General features: G+C 44.4%; 1 protein-coding gene across 4 annotated transcripts in view; it reads left to right on the top strand.

Annotated features, from left to right (window-relative positions):
• The window catches only part of ZBTB11 (zinc finger and BTB domain containing 11), a 2,099,144-nt gene that overhangs the window by 963,908 nt on the left and 1,114,119 nt on the right, over positions 1-21,117 (top strand). For 2 of the 4 annotated variants that reach the window (XM_085622426.1, XM_085622428.1), the window contains exon 6: positions 17,684-17,788. The exons of the other annotated variants lie outside the window; for them this stretch is intronic. In XM_085622426.1, the coding sequence (XP_085478552.1) occupies positions 17,684-17,788 (105 nt within the window). The remainder of the gene's footprint in view (positions 1-17,683; positions 17,789-21,117) is intronic. 4 annotated transcript variants of the gene reach the window in all.

The following is a 21,117-nucleotide window of genomic DNA, read 5'->3' as shown; positions in this document are numbered from 1 at the left end:
GTAGCGTGATAAAACCACATCCCTATATATATCTGAAAGTCACATGTTATAGAGCAAATATTCCTCACCATCTGCTGTGATTGATACAGATCTTAGCTTCTTCTGATTAGCTCTTTGCAGGGACACCCATCCCAATCCCGCCTAGGTTCAAAAGCATAGCAGAGTATTCCAGTAATATAAAAACATCCTATCCATCATCACCACCAAGCTCAATATCCCATGTGCATGATATGTGTATCTCCCTCTGGTATCTACATCGTCTTTTGTGCACAATCATGAAGATATTGTCTCAACTCTTACCACTCTATACCATTAATTATTCTATTACTTCAACATCTTAGAGGTCTGCTTGGTGAGAAGTAGAGTCATATAGACCTAGTAGTTGGTGTCAATGTAGTGTACATGTCCACCTACACAAAATATCCATGACACCAGTTGGTCGTATTGCATACAGCACACTTACATTTCTCACCCTGTTGTGATTTATATGAAGACTGCTCTCATTCAGAATCGAGGTTCTGTCCAGCTTGCTTACGCTCCCGGCGCTGACCAATCGATTTTTTAATAGAGTCTTGCGCTGCTTTCGGAGAATGGAGGACCGTGGAATGGCCATCGTGAGTCACCTTCAGCCGGGCCGGGTAGAGCATTGCATACTCCACACCCATGTTTCGCAATTTCTGTTTTACGGGATTGAATTCCTTTCGTGCTAGTTGTACTGTCATGGTGAAATCTGGATAGAATGCCTAAGTATTGCCCTGGTAGTTTACCTGCTGCTTTTCTCGTGCCATGCGCAATATGGCAACCCAATCCCTATAATTCAGGATCTTGGCAACTATAGGTCTCGGTGTGGCACCTGGCAGTGGTCTTGGCGCCAAAGACCTATGCACGCACTTCACTAAAGGACTGTCGAAAAGTGACTAGCACCAAACACCTCACGGAGCATGTCCTCTACATAGGTCTCCATCCATCCCGTATTTGTGGATTCTGGAATTCCCGCGATTCTGATGTTATTGCGACGGGACCTCGCTTCCAAGTCCTCCACCTTGTGCTTAAGGCTTTCCACCACTTTCTCCACTTCCTTGCACTTACGAGTTGTGGTTTGCGATTCGTCCTCTACAGTTGTTATATGCCTCTCAGCCTCATCCAGTCGTTCCCCTTGTTTATCCAGTTTTGCCGATATATTGTCAACCCTATGTGTGAGGGAATCCAGTTTGCCATTGATGTCCTGTAAGCTTTGCTGTATCGCCTTGAGGACATGTTCCATTGCGTCATTCGTCTCATTTTCCCCTTCCAATTCTGTATCCGAGAGCGCCGTTGCACCTTTGGTGTGTCGTTTTGTTTCAAATGAGAGTTTGGATTGCTGCCTGTCCGGCTTTCCCATGTTGTCATTAAAGAGCCCCAAAGATGGCGGCACCCGCTGCACTTTATCACCACCTATGGGGAGGTAGTATGATCTACGCGTCACTTTATAGCGTCCTGGGCCCTCAGCCCTCCTCACAGCCCAATTAAATCTAGCATGAAGATGTGCCACGCAATGTTTTCACCCATGGAGAACAGATGGTAGGTGCAGCCGGTATCGTAGTGCCACTTACGTAAATCACCCTCGCAGTCCAGTAGCATTCGTAGCGCGCTAATTGTAAGTCACAGGACCACTGTGCGCCGTAATGCCCCACTGCTTCATGTGCAGCAATGTGATCTAGTATCTCTAGGACTCAGGACACACTCTGCCAGGCGGTGCGCAGCCATTTTGCCATCCGGGAGTCCACTGTCCCCACGTTACATGCATGTATCCAGTGTCAGCTACCACGCAGTCTCTGGGGAACCAGCACCCTCCAATTTCATAGGTCCGATGCTTTACAGCGAGCACAAGCCCCTAGGATGCCCCACTGACCAGCTGTGTGGTTTTTGCAAGCTCCGCCAGAGATATCCTAACAGCATTCCACCTACTACACACAGCAAAGCAGGCGCCCCTGGCATGTATTGTGCTGACCTGTTTGTTAGATGAGGCTCAGCTACCTAAGTGCGTCTCAGCAGGCATCTCCACCGGGCCTCTGCATCGCCCCACACCGGCCGATTACTCTTATTAATAGCGGAGATTAGCAGATCTGGGTATACTGCAAGCGTGGGCTGCCATTTTGTGCTGGTGCACCAGTTTGTCCTACACGCTGCAATCTGACTCGCCTGGCATCCGTACTCACTGCGCGATATTGTTGGGCAGACTGTCAGCCGCTCCCCCGCGTATGCACCCTCCAGGAGCCAGAAGTGAGTATCGTATACGACGCTATTCGGCCGAGAGCGGGATCGGCATCGGAGCGATCGTATTGTCGGGCGCCGCCATCTTGTGTCGTCCGCTCGTCACTCCGCAGGAACACCACAGAAGAGCTATATTGTGGGTTAACGGTGTGCCGCCAGTCTCAGAACACTCGCATCGTGTACTCTATTTCTTCCGATGTCGATATCTGCTGTTTTTAGTCAATTACAGCCCTGCATGTCGGCCGTTTTTGCCAATGCGCGTCCCTGACCAGCGGAGCTGCCTCAGGAGCCAGCCATTCCGCTGTGCGCCCTCTAGCGCCCCCCACCTTTGCCTCCTTTTTTGCTGAACAAAACCTCCTGCTTATGATTAAAAATATCAAAAACACTATTAAACTACTTTCACACGAACCCCCCTACACTCCTCTGCATTTGATTATGAAGCATGCCAGAAAAACTCAACCCCCCCCCCCCCCCCAATCTCACTAAAAAATAATGTCACCTGGTCTGGCATCAAATCCCCTGATGAAAATGGCATCTTAAATCCACTGCCCTCACTGAAATCCTCCATCCACTTCAACGATCCCGTCCACTCCAAACTCATAAATGAGCAATTCATCTACTCCCACTTTGGTCTGTGACAATCAGTGCCTCACTCACTCAAAGCTCCTTACCTGAGTGCCTCAAAAGTGGCCAGGTTACCCTTATCCTAAAAATAAAAAAACACCCTACTCTGACCAATCCGACCCTAGCAATTACTGCCCTCTCTCCAATATCACTACTTCAGCCACACTCTTAGACAAATGTTTGCACCTACAGCTTCACAATCACATTGAGCCATTCCAACTCCTTGACCATTGTCAATCTGGCTTCCGATCAGGTCATAGCACCAAAACTGCCATGGTCCACATTGTTGACGCTTGCTTGACCAAAATGAATCTTGCTTCCTAATCTTACTGGAACTGTCAGCAGCCTTTGACACTATCAACATGCTACTCTTTTAAACCTTCTAGAACACAGGATGGGTCTCTCTGGCACCATGCTGAAATGGTTCTCCTCTTTTCTACACAACAGATCTTAGCGCATCCTAATCAATCACACTCTTTCCGATCAGTCTCCACTGCCGCTGGGCGTACCCCAAGGCTCTATTCCCTCCCTGACATTGTTTAACCCAAATATGGAACCCTAAACTGAATTCCTGAAATTCTCTCATCTCCTACCACATGTATGCGGATGACACCTAACTCTACGTGAAAATCACCTCCCCTGAGGACATCTATATCTTCAACAACACCTTTACAAAAACGCAACATTGGCTGACTCGTAACCACCTCAAAACTCAATGACCTCAAAACTGAATTCTTACTGATTGCACTGCCCACCACCACCTCAAGAGAGGATGTGGCTTAATGGTTAGTGCGGCTGACTTTGAAGCTGAGGAACTAGGTTCGAGTCTGGCAGGAGGCTCAACCATCCTATAATTTTGGGCAAATCACTTAATCTCCCTGTGCCTAAAAAAAACCAATAAATGAATGTGTCTGTCTGTAATGCAACTGGTGCTCATGTAAAGAGCTCTGATACCTTTGGGTTGAGTTTGCGCTATATAAAATCTGCAGAATCCCTAACATCAAAGACTGGCTACCTCCTCTCACTGCTTGAACTGTACCCCACATGTCATTGATACCAAATCCCTAGGTATAACCCTTAACAAAGATCTCTCCATGCAACAACACATCAGCGCCGTCACTAGAGGAGCTAACCATCAGTTGCATTTTCTTTGGAAACTAAAACCTTTCCTCACTGCAGCAGACCTCACAACTGTGGTACATACACTTGTATTATCAAAATTAGACTACGGTAGTGCTACCCTGGTTTGTCTCCCAAAAACCTCACTTGCACCGTTGAAGGCTACTTTAAATTTAGCAGCTAGGCTAATCAATGGATCAAAAAAAAAATTTCATATCGCCACCGACATTCAGTCACTGAAATAGCTACCCTACAAGGCTAGGATTTCTCTCAAAATTTTGGGTAGCCATGCGCTCTATAAGTGCTTCATCATTCATTTATTCATTGTATGACCAACAAAGCACTGCACCACAATTCCCTCTCCTACTTGACCCAGAAACTGACGCTATCAGATAGAAACAGATCTTCCAGAAGCACTAGCTCCTTACTTCTTAAGCCACAAAAGTTAAAGAAAAAGAAAACCTACAACTGATCCTTCTATTGAGTTGCCCCAAAAATGTAGAACTCTCTCCTTACCGAGATCAGCTGCAACCCATCCACATCCATCTTTCAAGGAAGAAGTAAAAATGTAACTCTCAAACAGATTCCAATAACACTGAGGACTCACCTCCGTCCCCTCTTGGTTGACTCCTCCCGCCAATTTGTTTGATGCTTCTTGTCACGCCGGTATATGCTGAGGCCTGGATTTATGCTAGTCTATGTGCTACGCGAATGTACTTGTATTTCGTCTTGTTCTAACCTATGTTTTTGTACACTATCTGTAAAGTGCTCTGTCACCCGAAAGTTTGCACTATATAAAACTCCAAATAAATATATCGAATAAAACATTCTGCATGTATAGTTTTTATATGTTTATTTACCATTTTTATGAATCTCCCCTTTACTGAGATGGTGTCAGTGAAATGTACATTAAAATAAATAAGGAGTTACAAGGCATCCCTTCCATAGAACTTTAAAAAAACTGTTATCAACAGAAAGTGAAAACTTATATATGCTAGGTTGGACTATTGTTTTTGTGTCACAGGAGCTGTTACAAGGATGTAAAATAATCAAATACTCCAGAGTCATATCTAACCATAACCCTTTGGTGTTAGAAATAAATATTCAGATGAAGTCCCCACCGGCACGAGGGACATTTAATAGGGCTTTACTTAGTGAGGAAGGCTATGTACAGCATATTTATTAAAGAAAATTTAGGAAGTACTAGCATATGTGTAGTTTGGGATACTTTAAAGGCTGGTGTCACAGGAGAAACATCTAAGTATGGGTGGGAGTCACAAAGGAGAGAGAAGAATTTGTTACAAACATTTTATGTTGACCTGGGAAGGGCAGAGGCTGATTTGATAAATGTTCTTTCTGACGGGGGAGATCCCGAGATAGCCCAATCAAAACTCATACTCGCCAGGTCAGCAATCACAGAGATATCGATCAAGAAATCGGCTAGTAGGTATATGGCTTGGGGAAGCAGGGTGTATGAGAGCAGTGAAAGGGTGGGTCATATTCTTGCAGTCCGCACTAGAGAAAAACTGGTACAACCCCGCATCATCGAAATCAGAGATCCTAGTGACAGCATGGTTACTGAGCCAGAAGCTATTCTTTCTGTATTCCATCATTTTTATTGGAGATTATATACAGAGGATATCCAGATGGGGGCTCGAGAGATTGAGGAATATTTAAGTGGGCAAATTCTTGAACAGCTTTCCCCTGAGAAGAAAGAAATTTTAGAAGCACCAATAAAAATTGAGGAGTTAAAAAAGGCGATTGATTCTCTGTCACTCAGTAAAGCTGTTGGAATGGATTTGATACCAGGGGAATTTTATATAAAATTTAGGGCACAGGTCACGGAAATTATGTTAGAGATATTCGGTAGAGCACAATCAGGCATGGTGGCCCCCGAATCTTGGAAATCAGCTAATATTGTAGTATTTCCAAAAAAAGGCAAACCTATAAATGAATTGGAGTCATACTGACCAATTACGCTGGCTAACAGCGATACAAAGATTTACGCTAAAATTCTGCCCACTAGGCTAGCTTCAGTCATCAAGAAACTAGTCTCTCCCTATCAACACGGATTTGTCCCAGGCAGGGGAACTGTTGGGATTTTAAGGCTTTTCTTCTTACCTTTCTGTTTCTTATTACGTTCCGCACTCGTAATTAGGTATGTACTCAGAGGGCTGGGCGTGCCGGTGGTGGGTATTTAAAGCTAGTGCCTGCTTGTGTACGGCACTTAGTTTCACTTCCGGTTCTGTCATCCGGAAGGTCTTCGCCGGTGGCCTCCTGTGACTTCCTGTCTTCCGGACCCTGGACTACGTGGGAGCTCAAGCTGGGATATTCTCGACTTTCTTTTCTGGATCGAGACTTTGGGGTTTGGGTAGGTCCCTCCCATCCTTTTTTTTCTTCTGCCCTCGGAATCCCCTTTTTGTTTCATGCTAGCAGTATTCAGTGGGGATTACGGAACAAGTAACGCGTCTGCGTTTCCGTCTTCCCGTTTTCTCGTATTCCCCTTTCTGGTTTTTGAAGTAAGCCCTGTGTGTCCTTTTGGGCGATTTTGGGTGCAACAACGAGAAGTCCAATACGGATGTATCTTGGGCTCTCTGTTATATTTATTTTAGTTTTTTTTTAATCTTGGATGACTTTTTCCCCTTTACTTATTATTTACACGAGAAGGTGTCATTGGTTTTTGCTACTGCAGGATTTTGGGACTTTTATGTGCACTTGGCTAAAAACAACACAGAGTTTATCCTGCTCTCTGGAATTGTGTAACGGGCTGAGTGTAAGCCATGGCAAAGTCTGTACCCTCTTCGCATACCGCCAAGCTTAATGAGGGGTAAAAGAGTCTCTGTGTTTGCAGTACCTAATCACGTGTATGTTTACTGTTTCGTATATTTCTTTGTCTAATCTTTTCTTCTGTTATTCTTTGTCTAAGGTTGACCTGAACCTTTCCTGGGTGGTACAGACGAGGGACGTCCCGCATCCGTGAAGTCCTTGTTGGTCTTTTCGTTTTTTCCCTTCACCTTCTCCGGTCACCCTTGTCTGCCATCACCTATATATTCCAGGGTGGTGACGTCCAGGGCTAAGGCAGAGGATTGGGATTCTCTTCGCTCCCGCAGTATTGGGCAACATCGGAGTGGTGCCAGAACAGAAAACCAAGGCCACGAATTTAAATGCTGCCTGAGCGAAGATGGATCTTGAAGAAGGGAAGCCTAGGTCAGGGGAGAAAGGGGTTTCTTTGATGCAGGAGTTGATCTCTGCCATCACTTCCCTTCAGTCAGAGGTTCAGGACCTAAGACAGGAGAATCTGGGGTTACATCAGGAGTTGAACACCTTCAGGGTCAGGGAACGCTCATGGGGCACAGGAGTGGGTCCATCATCCAAGGTTCAGGGGCCTCTATTACAACCTGCCACCTTTCTCTTTGACCGCACAACCAGTCAAGGGGCTAGTGGTGGAACACCCTTCGCTATCACTGTTAACACACCGCTTCCTGTTCCTTTGGCTGTCCCAGAGAGGTTCACAGGAGATTGTAACAAATATGGGGTGTTCATGAATCAGTTCCACTTACACTTTGTGTCATCCCTCTTCTTTTCCTGATGATGCGGCAAGGCTGGCTTTTGTTATTTCTTATTTGACTGGTTCTGTGGCCACTTGGGCTGTTCCATTGGTGGAGGGTGATGACCCTGTTTTGTATAACTATCCAGCCTTCAAGGAGCAGATGCGTTGTTTATTCGCGAAGCATGCTTTTATGCAAGCGAGCGACGCGGAGTTGCTCAAATTAAGGCAGGGGAAACCGGACTTGTTGACGTATATTACATCTTTCAACCGTCTTGTTTCAGAGACACATTGGCCGATGGCAAAGAGAACATCCTTATCTTATCAAGGGTTGTGTGAGGAACTTAAGGACATATTATCACAGGTAGTGGATCCTTCTGAAGTCTGTACTGACTTCATTGATTTGGTGGTTAAGTTGAATCATCAAGTCTCTGAAAGACGTGGAGAGAGGAATAGATTTTAGGGGTCTCGTGTGGTGATGGTGAGGGAAGACGGGCAGGAAAATGTTAAGGCAAAACAAACGTCTAAACCTATGCAAATGGGTGAAGAGAGGGGGCCTTTGACGACTGAGGCGAAGAGTAGACGGCGAGCTCACAATCTGCGCCTGTACTGTGGGAAGGGTGGCCATTTCGCTCGTGAATGTCTCTTGAAACCTTCTTCTTTTCCTCAGGGAAATCCAGAGGCTTTTGTGGAAAGAGATTCTGGTGAAACATCTTAGGAGGAGGTTGCTAGTAGTAGCCCCTATGTGATTCCAGCAGCGGTTCAGAGAGTTCCACAGCATTTTACCATTTCTGTATGTTTGGTATTGTCTGCCAGTAGTAGATCGACTATGACTGTATTGCTTGACTCCGGAGCCACTGGAAATTTTATGGACATTCAGTTGGCTTAAAAAACTGAAGGTTCCGTGTGTACAAGGAACAGCTAGAACCTGTAATAGCAATAGACGGAACCGAACTTTCATCTGGGTTGATAACACGTCAGACTGAACCTCTTCTGTTGCTCTGTGATAACGGGCATTCGGAGACTATTAGTTTTAATTTAATAGATGCTCCTTCCTTTGGGGTTATACTTGGAGTGCCCTGGCTGCAGATACATAACCAAAAAATAAATTGGGTAAGGCGAACGGTGACTTTGGGTTCTGTACACTGTTTGCAACACTGTTATCAGGTAGCAACAGATTGGGTTGTGCGGTGGGTACTTGTGTAGAGCCTAGTGGTATTCCATCTCCTTATGTGGACTTTCATGATCTGTTTGATAAGGCGCAAGCCGGTGTGTTACCTCCACATAGGTCCTTTGACTGTCATATTGATCTGCTGCCGGGTGCTACCTTGCCCTGTAGCTGTGTAAATGCATTGTCTGAACCAGAGGAAAGGCATTTGTGTGAGTATTTGGATGTGATGTTGGGTTCTGGTTTTATACGTCCTTCTTCCTCGCCTATGTCATCATCTATTTTTTTAATCCCAAAGAAGGAGGGCGATCTCTGTGCTTGTGTGGATTATAGAGCACTCAATAAGGTGACGATCAAAAACAAATAACCACTCCCTTTGATTCCGGTTTTGTTAGATCAACTAAAGCATGCCACCGTTTTTACGAAGCTTGATTTAAGGGGTGCTTACCATCTCATTCGCGTCCGTGAAGGGGACGAATGGAAAACCGCATTTCACACAAAGTTTGGTTTGTTTGAGTATTGCGTCATGCCCTTTGGGTTGTGTAACGCCCCCGCAGCTTTTCAGTTTTTTATAAAGGAGGTTATACGGGAGTATCTGGATGTGAGCGCGATTGTCTATATTGATGATATTTAGATTTTTTCCAAATCCACAGGGAAGCACATACTCCATGATTCACAAGTCTTACAGAGGTTGCGTGAGTATCAGCTGTTTGTCAAGCTGGAGAAATGTAAGTTCAACGCATCCCGTGTGGAGTTTTGGGGTTTTCTTGTCTCCGCTGACGGTATTAAGATGGACCCTCGTAAAATGTAGGCGATAGCTACTTGGCCTTCCCCTACTTGCGTAAAGGACATTCAGGTTCTTCTAGGGTTCGCCAATTTCTATAGGCGGTTTATCTCTCACTTTTCAGATATTGTATCACACATGACTGCCTTGTTGAGGAAAGGTGTCCCTTTCATCTGGTCCCCTGCTGCCCAAGCTGCCTTGACTCTGTTGATAGCGAAGATCACTTCTGCTCCTGTTCTGGTGCATCCAGATCCAGCTTTGCCGTATTTCGTGGAAGCTGATGCCTCCATGTATGCAGTAGGCGGTGTGTTATCTCAAAGGGATGTGGAGACAGGTTTTGACCCTATTGCGTGTTTTTCCAAGACTTTGTTGCCAGCTGAACGCAATTATACAATACCGGAAAGGGAGCTTCTTGCGATTAAGTTGTCTTTTGAGGAATGGCGGCATCATTTGTGGGGAGCTAGACATCCTATTACAAGCTACACAGATCATAAAAATCTGGAGTTTTTCACTCGGCATGGGCGTTTGACCCGAGACAGATGCAGTGGGTATTATTTTTTAATGAGTATGATTCTATCATTACTTATAGACCTTCTGCTCAACAAGTTAAGTCGAATGCGCTGTCTCGTATTCATGTGGGTCCTTTGGAGGAACCATCGGGATCAGAGGTGAGGCGTATGATTCCAGCTGAGAAGATTGTGGGTTGTACTTCAGAGGATGAGTTTTTGGAGTCCGTGAAGAGAGAGATAGGAAAGCTAGATTTGACCCCATGGTTGACGGATCCTTTGTATGAACTACGGAATGGGTTGTAATACCATGAAGGACGTTTGTTTATACCACCTGAATTGAGGAAGCAGGTCCTTGCCTGGTGTCATTCTTCTTCCTCAGTAGGCCATCCAGGGATGCATAAGACCAAGGAATTTGTTTACGGTGGTTTTGGTGGAAGACGGTAGGCCATGACGTTCAAGTGTTTGTGGTATCCTGTCCTATTTGTGCATTCAGTAAATCTACACATACACACCCTTCTGGTTTGTTGCACTCATTACCTGTGCCCCCTACCCCTTGGCATACTATTAGTATGGATTTTGTCAATGATCTCCCCTCTGTGGAGCGGTATACTGCCATTTTGGTGGTGGTGGATCTGTTTACCAAGATGGTGCATTTTGTTCCATTATCGAAGGTGCCTAGTGTCCGTGAATTGGCTGATGTTTTTATAAACCATGTAGTAAGATTACATGGCCTGCCCTCTGCTATTGTGTCGGATAGGGAGCGCAGTTTGTGTCTCATTTTTGGACAGAGTTATGCTCTTCTTTGAAGATGGAATTGTGTTTGTCCTCTGGCTACCATCCTCAGTCAGATGGACAAACGGAACGTACTAATCAAACAATGGAGCAGTTTATCCGTTGCTTCTTGACTTCATTATCATGTAATTGGGTGTTGGCCCTTCCCTTAGCTGAATTTACTAATAATAACAGCATGCACTCAGCTTTGGGTATGACCCATTTTTTTGTTCATTGGGTTTACATCCTAAGGCCATACCTATCCAACCCTCTGGGCGGGTTCCTGCGGTGGATACCTTGAGTCCTCTTTGGTGGAGATTTGGGAAAAAGCTCAGGAACAGTTATTGGCCACCAAGCTGAGCATGAAGAAGCAAGCGGACAAACATTCTCCTTCTTATGCAGTGGGTGACATGGTGTGGTTGGCTACGAAGAATTTGAAGTTTGGTGGATCAAGGACATTGCAGCCTAGGTACGTGGGTCCCTTTAGTGTTCTTAAAGTAGTTAACCCTGTGGCCATGAAGTTGGCCTTACCCGATGAGTATCGCATACATCCTGTGTTCCATACCTCCTTATTGAAACCTTACACTAGGACTACTCAGGCATTGCCTCCCCCCCACCCCCCTGTAGTGGTTGATGACAATGAGGAATATGAAGTGAATGCTGTCTTGGATTCTAGAAGAAGGAGAGGGAGACTATATTAGTTTATTGATTGGAAGGGCTATGGATCTGAAGATCGTGCATGGGAACCGACTGGTAGTGTGCATGCTCCCCGGTTGGTTTGTTTATTTAATTTATGTCATCCTAGTTAGCCACGCCCGGAGGGGAGGCGTTTGGTTGGAGGTACTGTTGGGATTTGAAGGCTTTTCTTCTTAACTTTCTGTTTCTTATTACGTTCCGCACTTGTGATTAAGTATGCACTCGGAGGGCTGGGCATGCCGGCAGCGGGTATTTAAAGCTATTGCCTGCTTGTGTACTGCCCTTGGTTTCACTTCCGGTTCTGTCATCCTGAAGGTCTTCGCCGGTGGCCTCCTGTGACTTCCTGTCTTCCGGACCCTGGACTACGTGGGAGCTCAAGCTGGGATATTCTGGACTTTCTTTTCTGGATCGAGACTTTGGGGTTTGGTTAGTTCCCTCCCATCCTTTTTTTTCCTCTGCCCTCGGTATCCCCTTTTTGTTTTGTGCTATCAGTATTCAGTGGGGATTACAGAACAAGTAACGCGGCTGCGTTTCCGTCTTCCCATTTTCTCTATTCCCCTTTTCGGTTTTTGAAATAAACCCTGCGCGTACTTTTAGCCGATTTTGGGTGCAACAACAAGAAGTTAAATACGGATGTATCTTGGGCTCTCTGTTAAGTTTTTTTTTTGTCTTGGCAGACTTTTTCCCCTTTACTTATTATTTATAGGAGAAGGTGTCATTGGTTTTTGCTACTTCAGGATTTTGGGATTTTTATGGGCACTTGGCTAAAAACAACACAGAGTTTATCCTGCTCTCTGGAATTGTGTAACAGGCTGAGTGTAAGCCACAGCAAAGTTTGTACCCTCTTCGCATACCGCCAAGCTTAATGAGGGGTAAGAGAGTCTCTGTGTTTGCAGTACCTAATCACATGTGTGTTTACTGTTTCTGATATTTCTTTGTCTAATCTTTTCTTCTGTTATTCTTTGTCTAAGGTTGACCTGAACCTTTTCTGGGTGGTACAGGTGAGGAACGTCCCGCATCCGTGAAGTCCTTGTTGGTCTTCTTGTTTCCCCCCCCTCCTTCTCCGGTCGCCCTTGTCTGCCATCACCTATATATTCCAGGGTGGTGAAGGCCAGGGCTAAGGGAGAGGATTGGGATTCTCTTCGCTCCCGCAGTATTGGGCAACATCGGAGTGGTGCCAGAACAGGAACGATAGAACATATCCGACTAACAATTGCTCTATTTGATTGCACCAAAATTACGGGAGACCCTATGGCTTTCATACTGTTAGATGCAGAAAAAGCCTTTGATAGGGTCTCCTGGCCCTTCTTGTGGGCAATTATGGAGAGAAAGGGCCTGGGAAAAGGATTTATTGGGGCTATTAGTTGTATGTATCGGGAACCTACTGCCAGAATAGTCATCATGGGCTCCACATCCGAAGTAATTAAAATTACACGAGGCACGCGGCAAGGTTGCCCTTGTTCTCTGCTATTGTTTGCGGTTTACATCGACCCCTTAATCAGGAAAATAGAGGAGAACCAAAAGATTCAGGCTATACATACCAGCTGAGGAGACACCAAGATTTTAGCCTACGTGGATGACTTGGCAGTAGTTACACCTAACCCGTGAGTGGCCCTTATTGCGAAAGAAATGGAAGCAAGTCATTTTGGCAAGATCTCGGGGTATTACCTTAGTGAAAGTAAAACGTTAATCGTTAAGAATGGGAAAATAGACCTAAATGATGCTCGAGTAGTGAAGAATGCTAGATATTTAGAGGTCGAGATCAGCGCTAATATAGATGAAATTGTTAATATTAATTTGGAGCTTCTGATGCAGAAATCTAAGGCAGATTTTAATAGGATGAATAATCTACATCTCACACTGTTCGGTAGGAGCAACGCTATTAAAATGCTATTCCTACCAAAAGTCTTATATTTCTTAAGAGCTATTCCAGTGGAAATAAATAAATCTTAGTTGTTAGCGCTGAACCAACTGATCTCTAGATTCCTGTGGGCTGGGCAACGCCCTCGAAGAGCTTTAATATATATGACTGTGCCTAGGGATCGAGGGGGCTGGTCAGTCCCGAATTTTCAAATATACTATTGGGCAGCAGCTTTACAACAGATGGCTGATCTATTGGGAAGAGATAGCGGCACAACAAGGGAAGTAGCTAATGTTTCCATATACGAGTTAATATTTGGGGCGGAGGCTAAAGGCTGTCTCATGCGACATATTGATTTCGTCTATTTTCAGAGAGTTAAATTCAAGATATTATTGGGAGCATTCAGGGTATGGACTGCAGTCCGAAAAAAAGCTGAACATTGGAAGAATCCATAGATATTCCCCTTTGGTCTATAATGATTTACTTCCAGCTATATTCCATGATGGATATATGAAAATTTGGGCTGAAAATGATGTGAGGCATATCGGAGATTTAATGCAAGACAAGGATATATTTTTGTTTGACACAACTAAGGGAAAGTTTGGGATAGGGAACAATCACTTCTTTAAATATTTACAATTAAGAGGTTTCCTGACTAAGAAGGTAGCTAGCTGAAGTGAAATCCCTTTACTGGGCACAGTGCTGGGGGCTTCCCCAAAATTAGCTACAATATGTAAATTACTCAATAAAGAAATGGGGGACGATTTAACTAAACAAACAGACCGTTGGCAGGATCTGTTACAAGCAGGGATAGGGGAATGTGAGGATTCTCTTCTGTTAAGCCAGACAACATTTATTTCGGCAAATCTCCAAGTACAGTGTTTTAAAACCTGGCTCAATTTATATATCACACCAACACTGGTTTTTAGATTGGTGGGGGGGGGGCTTCAGGTATAAACTGCTCTCGCTGAGGAACTCTAGCCGCTGATAGCGTGCATATGTTTACCACTTGCCCTAAACTTGCTCCTTTGGTAACCGAGATGGGTAATTACCTTAGAAATATGCTGGGATTTGGGGTGGATCTTACACCCCAAGTGATCGTTCTGGGGGTAAGCAAACAGGAAATGGTCGAACCAAACTGATTATTATGTTATTCGCAGCTATGGCCGTGTTTAGGCTATGTTTGGCTAGTGTCTGGTTAGATCAAGATCCCCCTTCATACGTGGCTGGCTGGGGAAATTGCTAGCAATATACCGGTGGGAGATCGCGGTATACAAGCGAAGGGGACATAGAACCAAAAAGAGAGGGCTTGAAATCTGGGCACCAGTAACTAGATGGATTAACGAGGATGTTGATCTAATGGTATAAGACCAGTTGAGCTACTCTGAAAATGTTATAACGAGTTTGGGAAGCCATGGGGCAATCTTTTTCTTTTTTTCATATATGCAACATAAAGGTCAAGTGTGCATTAAAGCAATGTATAGCTTAACTTCCTTTGGATCAGAGGGAGGGGAAGGGGAGAGTGGGGGGGGGGGGTGGGATTTTAGCGAGCAGGAGAGGATAAAACGCAAAAATATGACATTGTGCGTATTTGTATTGTATAACGTATATTATGTTTGTCTCCTTTGTATGATGTTCAAATAAAGATTTAAAATTTAAAAAAAAGAAAGTGTAAACCTAAATTAACAATAGCTTCAATAGGAACAAAGAATCAAGAGAATATATAGTTCATATAGAAGAAGTGTCAGAGCTTTGCACTGTTACCAAAGGGCTGATTAGACAGATCGCGCTGTATGATTACCATTATTTAAAATTAAGAATCATTACAGAAAGCAACAAGACTAGTCAGGCAATTTAATAACACCTAATAAGCAAGAGGATAGCTTATGGTCAAGCTCCAGAAATATTCGAAGTATAGAGTCAAAGAACCGTCCATCTTAAGGACTGTTTGATATAAGTCTTAAATATGTCTGGCAATCAAAATATTGTAAGTACAGAATATATTAGCAAATTGACATAGAAACTGCTCAGTTAAAAAAGCAAGAGAGGCGTGGCACATATCTCAAAAACAGCACATATTATAGTTTCAGAAGAATAGCAAATCATGCATGTATAAAACGTAAGGTGCTAACACGGGACCGAAAGTACTAATGTTACATGACCTAAACCAATTGTAGCAAAGTGAAGTATTATGTTGTGAGGCTGGTTAGACTTCACTTTGCAATGCTCTAAAAAAAAAAAAACTGCAAAATAGGTCTTATGGCTTCACAATAATAAATCAGTAGCTCAGTCTTGGTAAAGTGGCACAGAGAAGTCGGGCTTTACTAGAGGAACATGTGTTAAGCATTTCAGCGTACCAACATGGACGATAAGTAATAGACACGACTTCAAAGATATCCAACGCCAATTTATAGAAATAGAGCTGAATTTTATGTAAACGTTGACAACAAAACTAACACAATCGGATAAGTATAACTAGAGTTATGGATTTTAGAAGGAAAAATAAATCAATAAAATTCACTGCTGCAAAACGTTTACGTTGCGGTCAATGGAGAAAACGACTAGTGACAATCGGTCACTTGCAGGTCAAGTCCAGTGGAAACCTCCAGGGTTAAGGTGATGCAGGTCCCAGGACCAAGCCAACTGAATTTTACCTGGCTCGTAGGGCCCGAGCACAGAGTTGTCCTAGCTGTTCTTGGTACTGACGCAGGAGCCATGGGTGTTGCTGGTTTTACCGCTTAGACGATGCTGGTGAGGAAATGGATGCAAACACTCGACTATGAGGCTACTGAGGTGACAAGTTGAAGGTGCTGTGGAGTTCCCTCGAGGCTTAGAGTCGAACAAAGGTAGTGGTAGCCGGACCGACCATCAACATGCCGTGGCAGCGGCAAGTTTAGCCTTGGGTTACTTCGACGTCCTGGAGTCTGAGGGAAAATAGTAGCCGCCTGAAACATGCTGTAGCTCAGGACTGCATTTCCCACAATGCACTAGACCATTTGCTTTTGGGCGATCCATCAACGGGCCCGATGGCTAGTGATTATTTGGTCCCAGGAGCGTGCAATTCCTGTGGACTGCAGGGGACTAGTACCTCTAGTCCAATGGAGATCGAGAGTTGCCTTTGGTGCTCAGAGAGTTTCCTCTTGTCTTTGGAACCAGACTCTGGTCCGGGACTAGTCACAGTCATGAACTTGCAGAGTAGTTGCCACAGGTACAGGTTATCACGCCTTTGCTTTGTGAAGGTCCTGAAGCTTCTTTGTCCTTTATTGCAAGTTGTTTCAGATCTGAGGTTCAGGTGCCAGGGGTGCCCCTTAAATCCTAGATTTGGGGGTGTTAGGAGTGTGGGAACAAGTAGCCAATGGGTTTTTAGCCCCAGTGGCTAATCCACCCCTGAGGTGACTACATCTGGGGGTGTATGCCACCTTTTCTACACAGAACTCTCTATTCTGACACTTTTAAAAATGCAGAACCCTTCTTTGGCTGTACAGACCAGGTAGCCCACCCTAGGGGTGTGGCTAGCCTTCTTGGAGTATACACTTCTTAATCTTCTCTATAACAAAACTGTGTAGAATTAACCTATCTTCGAAATCCCATTTGTTCTGTGAGACAGTTGCATGACTGAAAGTAGACCTAATTTTCCCGCCTGCCCTGATGCAATTGTGCTTGATGAGGACTTGAGGTGACACCTCCTTCCCAGGCATGCCTTTATTTCTGACTCTTGGGAAGGCTTTGACAGTTGACCATTTGCACTGCTTTTATTCGTTTTATCGTCAAACGTAATATTTTAGATCTATTTTATTCATGTATTAGAACGGCATACTTTAATGGTTAAATACGTACCTACTATAACTGAAGTAATTTAGTGCTGGAATATTTCTGCTTGATCTCCATTGTAACAATTTTAATTAATTGAGACAATAAAAATGTATTCATATTCATTCACTCTTGGGTTATCCTGCTAGATTCGCTTCTTATCGGTTCCTAGGGATCATGCTGGAGTCATGTGACAGACATCCCGGCCTATTCCTTGACCTCCTTCCTTCCTCTTTCCCCCCCTGGCTTTCTATGTATCCTAGCCGATACACACACTGTCAATATTCTTGGTACTGCTTTACATCATGCTTTGTTTTCACTGGTAGTACAGCTATTTTCGTGCTCTTGATTACATTTGCTCTGACTATTTTGCGGACTCATCTCTCCGTTGCCCTTTCTCATCTTTCACTTCTCTGACTCTGTCGTACCATTTTGTTCTGTGAATCAACTGTATTCTCATGTGCTTCTTGTATTGCATGTATTTCTGAATGTATGCCTCTTTTTTTATTTCCAATAAAAACTACTTGAACAAAAAAAAAAGGACTCCTGGAAGTGTTCACATCTCCTGGCAAGGGATCATATTTCTGTCTTGGCTGTACCAGCTGTAGGCTCCCAGCCAGGGCGCAGGAAAGTCTGGGGCAACCAGGTGAGCAATCTCTAAGGTATCCACCTGGGTGCATGTCACATTAAATCTGAGTTTGGGAAAAGTCTGATTTAATTAGACAAGTTGTTTGATACCAAGCATGACACTTTTCAGTGGGGCCATAATGAAGATGGAAACCTTGAGGTGCCCACTGTGTGCCAGACCTTGTTATCCTATGGCCCCTGACCTCTTATAGTACCCCTTAATGGAAAAAGGCTACTATAGGGACATAAAAGCTGGCACTTATTAGCCCCCATTTTTTTAGGTCTCGCCTAGGTAGCGCACATGTGCTGCTCTTGGAGGGCCTTTAGCCATTGGTCTTCACTTTTCAAGCACTGCACTCGTGCTTGTGGCGGCATCCACCTTGCGGGAGCGAGCAGCGGCGCGCCACAAGCACAAGTGCAGTGCTTGAAAAGTGAAGATTTATTGTTTTTTAATGTGGTGGATTTCCCTTTGACTCACTGCCATCTAGTGGTCACTGCCATGAATAGACGGTGAAGACAGTGAAGACCGCTAGTTTCGTCTTCCTTTAGTTTCCTGCTCGTGTCAGCGCCCGTCGCTGCTCACAATTTACTTAATCTCCCCATGCAGTGCCGCACCCCATCCAGCTCGTCACTGCTTGTTCTATTTGTTATGGATATTTTCTGGCTTTATTGTGAAGCGCTCTGATACCTAAGGGCCATTTCTGTGCTACATTAAAGCACAAAAAGAAAGCATATAAATAAGCCTCATTACCCTTTCACCACACACAGAACATGGTTGCAGAATGCATTTGTCACACAAAAACTAAGCACAAGTGTTGTAGGAACTAGCCACTATTATTTTCATTGTGCCAGAGGCTGTCTCTTCTGGGAGGCTTGATTTTAACACTTCCAGAATGACTGATTTGCCCGTTCTCAAGGCTGCTCCTTCTCTTTTCCTACCAACGGCTGGTAAGGTAACTTGGCACCTCCTTCTACAGCCACCAGTCTGTCAGTCACTATGAGCAAGCATTTCCATTAGCTCTCCCTGATTTCTGTTTTTCCTGTCCTGTTTTTAGAGTCGAAAGTAAAACAGAGGCAATAGGATTTATAGATCTCCGTAAGAAGACGGGAAGTAAGTCCTGCGCCTGGGAAGCTTGCAACATATTTTTCAAGTGCTCACTTGCATAGCAAATGTCATCTTTTAGTACGTATTTTTTTTGCGTTGATGGGGACTCTTTTGCTTAAAGAAACACATGTTTGCCACCAGCTGATGTGAGAATCGGACGTTTGCTGGAAGGGCAGGCCCTTAGGGGCGGACATGCCAGCTGCACTTCCTGCAAATAAGGATCTCTATATATCGACCTATTTGGGAGATGTAAACAAGGCAGGAGTGAAGCTCGACAAACCAAACATTAAAAGGCACTGCCTTTTCTTTTTTAGTCTAACGTTTGTTTGACCATTGCCTAACATTAAATCACCTATTTATTCGGTAATGGTTTGTGAATACGCGTGTAAATGTATAACAGATGGCTTGACAACAAAGGCTTTCTATTAATAACAAGCATTGGCATAGCCAATAGGTCACGCTTTGGGACCTTATAAGTATTTAGTTATGCGGCACAATATTCTTGGTGCAACAACATCAACTGTTGCATGGCAAACACTTATAAGGTCCCAAAGGCGAGACCTATTGGCTATGCCAATGCTTGTTATTATAATGCACCCTGCCTCCTGGGCTCAGGAGGTCTACCTTAGATGACTGACGTATAAAAAATAGTGCTTTGACCTTGCAACTCATGGTGATGACAAAGTCGAGTTTGAGCAGTTTGCACTGCTCATGTAGTCTGCAGTGGCAGGACTGCTTTCATCTGTTTACTTGGGTCGCTCAGGGTGGCACAATCAGTTCATCAGGATTCTGCGACCCCGTTAACTCCCATGCCCTGTGTACCACTGATACCACTTACCAGGGGCTTATAAGGGGGTTCAAAGTCCTTGCCAGTTGAGGTTACCAATTCACTTACATACTTTTTAGGGAAAGAGCACTGGCACAGGGGCCTGGATAGTAGGCTCTATGCTCTCTCAGAGACACAACCATCAGCTATGGGTGAAAAAATGTGGAGGTGACCTTGCAAAAAGGGCACTTTGCTACACCAATCAACATTGCAAACATTGTGTTACATAAAAGAGGCTCACTCTAGGAACTCACCCACAATTATTAAACAAACATCCCCTTCAACCTACATACAATTGGGAATGGCATTTCACTGCTAAAGAATGAACCATTTTAAAATGAATAGGAGCACAGTTGACACAGCAAGCAGCATCAGCCTGGAATATTTGCAACATTTCTTGAATGTCTCCGGCAGGCTTCCTCTTAAGCACAAACATTGATACAGTGCAGATAAACAACACAACAGAAAAGATCATATTTTTATCCATCTTCTAAGAAAGTTAAAACCCAGAAAGAGAGATGGATCATGCACGCAATGCAACTTTTAATTTCCATTTTGCCAGTTTCCAGTTTAAAGCCCCTGGATACCCTATTGGGTGATTATCCATGCTTTATTGTTAGACTTGGCATCTTTTGACGTGTTTCCCCTGAGATTTTGCTTTCTGACCTCACAGTTTTTGCTGGTTTAGTGTCTCTGCGCACTTTCTCACTGCTGATCAGTGTTAAAGTGCAAGTGCTCCGGTTGTAAATTGTTATTATGGATTGGTGTTTCCATGATTGGCATGTTTGATTTACCTGTCCGTCCCTAGTAAAGTGCACTGAGTTGGCCAGGGCCTGTAAATCAAATGCTACTAGTGGGGTGCAGCACTGGATTGTGCCACCCACACAAGCAGCCTGTAAATGTAACTCTGGCCTGCCATTGCAGAGCCTGTGTGCAGTCTAGGACTGCCATGTCGACTTGGCAAGTATGCCCACTTGCCAGGCCCTAACCTTCCCTTTTCTTACATGTCAGTCGCCCCTAAGGGTAGGCCCAAGGTACCCCTGTGGGCAGGGTGCAGTGTATGTGAAAGGCAGGACATGCTCCGGTGTGTATGGCATGTTCTGATAGTGAATTACTGCCAATTTCGTTTTTCACTATTGCAAGGCTACCTGTTCCCATAGGACAGAATGGGGAGGTTTTTTTTATAACATCTTATAAACATAACTGGCCCTGGGAACAAGGCAGAGAAATACAGTTTAGTATGCCTGAACTCAGAATCTAAAGATGCATCTTTGAGTAAAGGTGATTTTTACATTCTGTGTTTGAAAATACTAACTTTTAGAAGGTAGGTATTTTCTTGCTTAGCCATCCTGTGTGCCTCTGCTAGGATGAGTATTGACTGTCTGGCTTTGGAGTGACAGGGGCTGGGGAGGAGCAG

Source organism: Triturus cristatus, chromosome 8, assembly GCF_964204655.1.
Source record: "Triturus cristatus chromosome 8, aTriCri1.1, whole genome shotgun sequence".
NCBI lineage: Eukaryota > Metazoa > Chordata > Amphibia > Caudata > Salamandridae > Triturus > Triturus cristatus.
The sequence above is the reverse complement of the archived record's forward strand: the minus strand, read 5'-3'. Positions and strand labels throughout refer to the sequence as shown.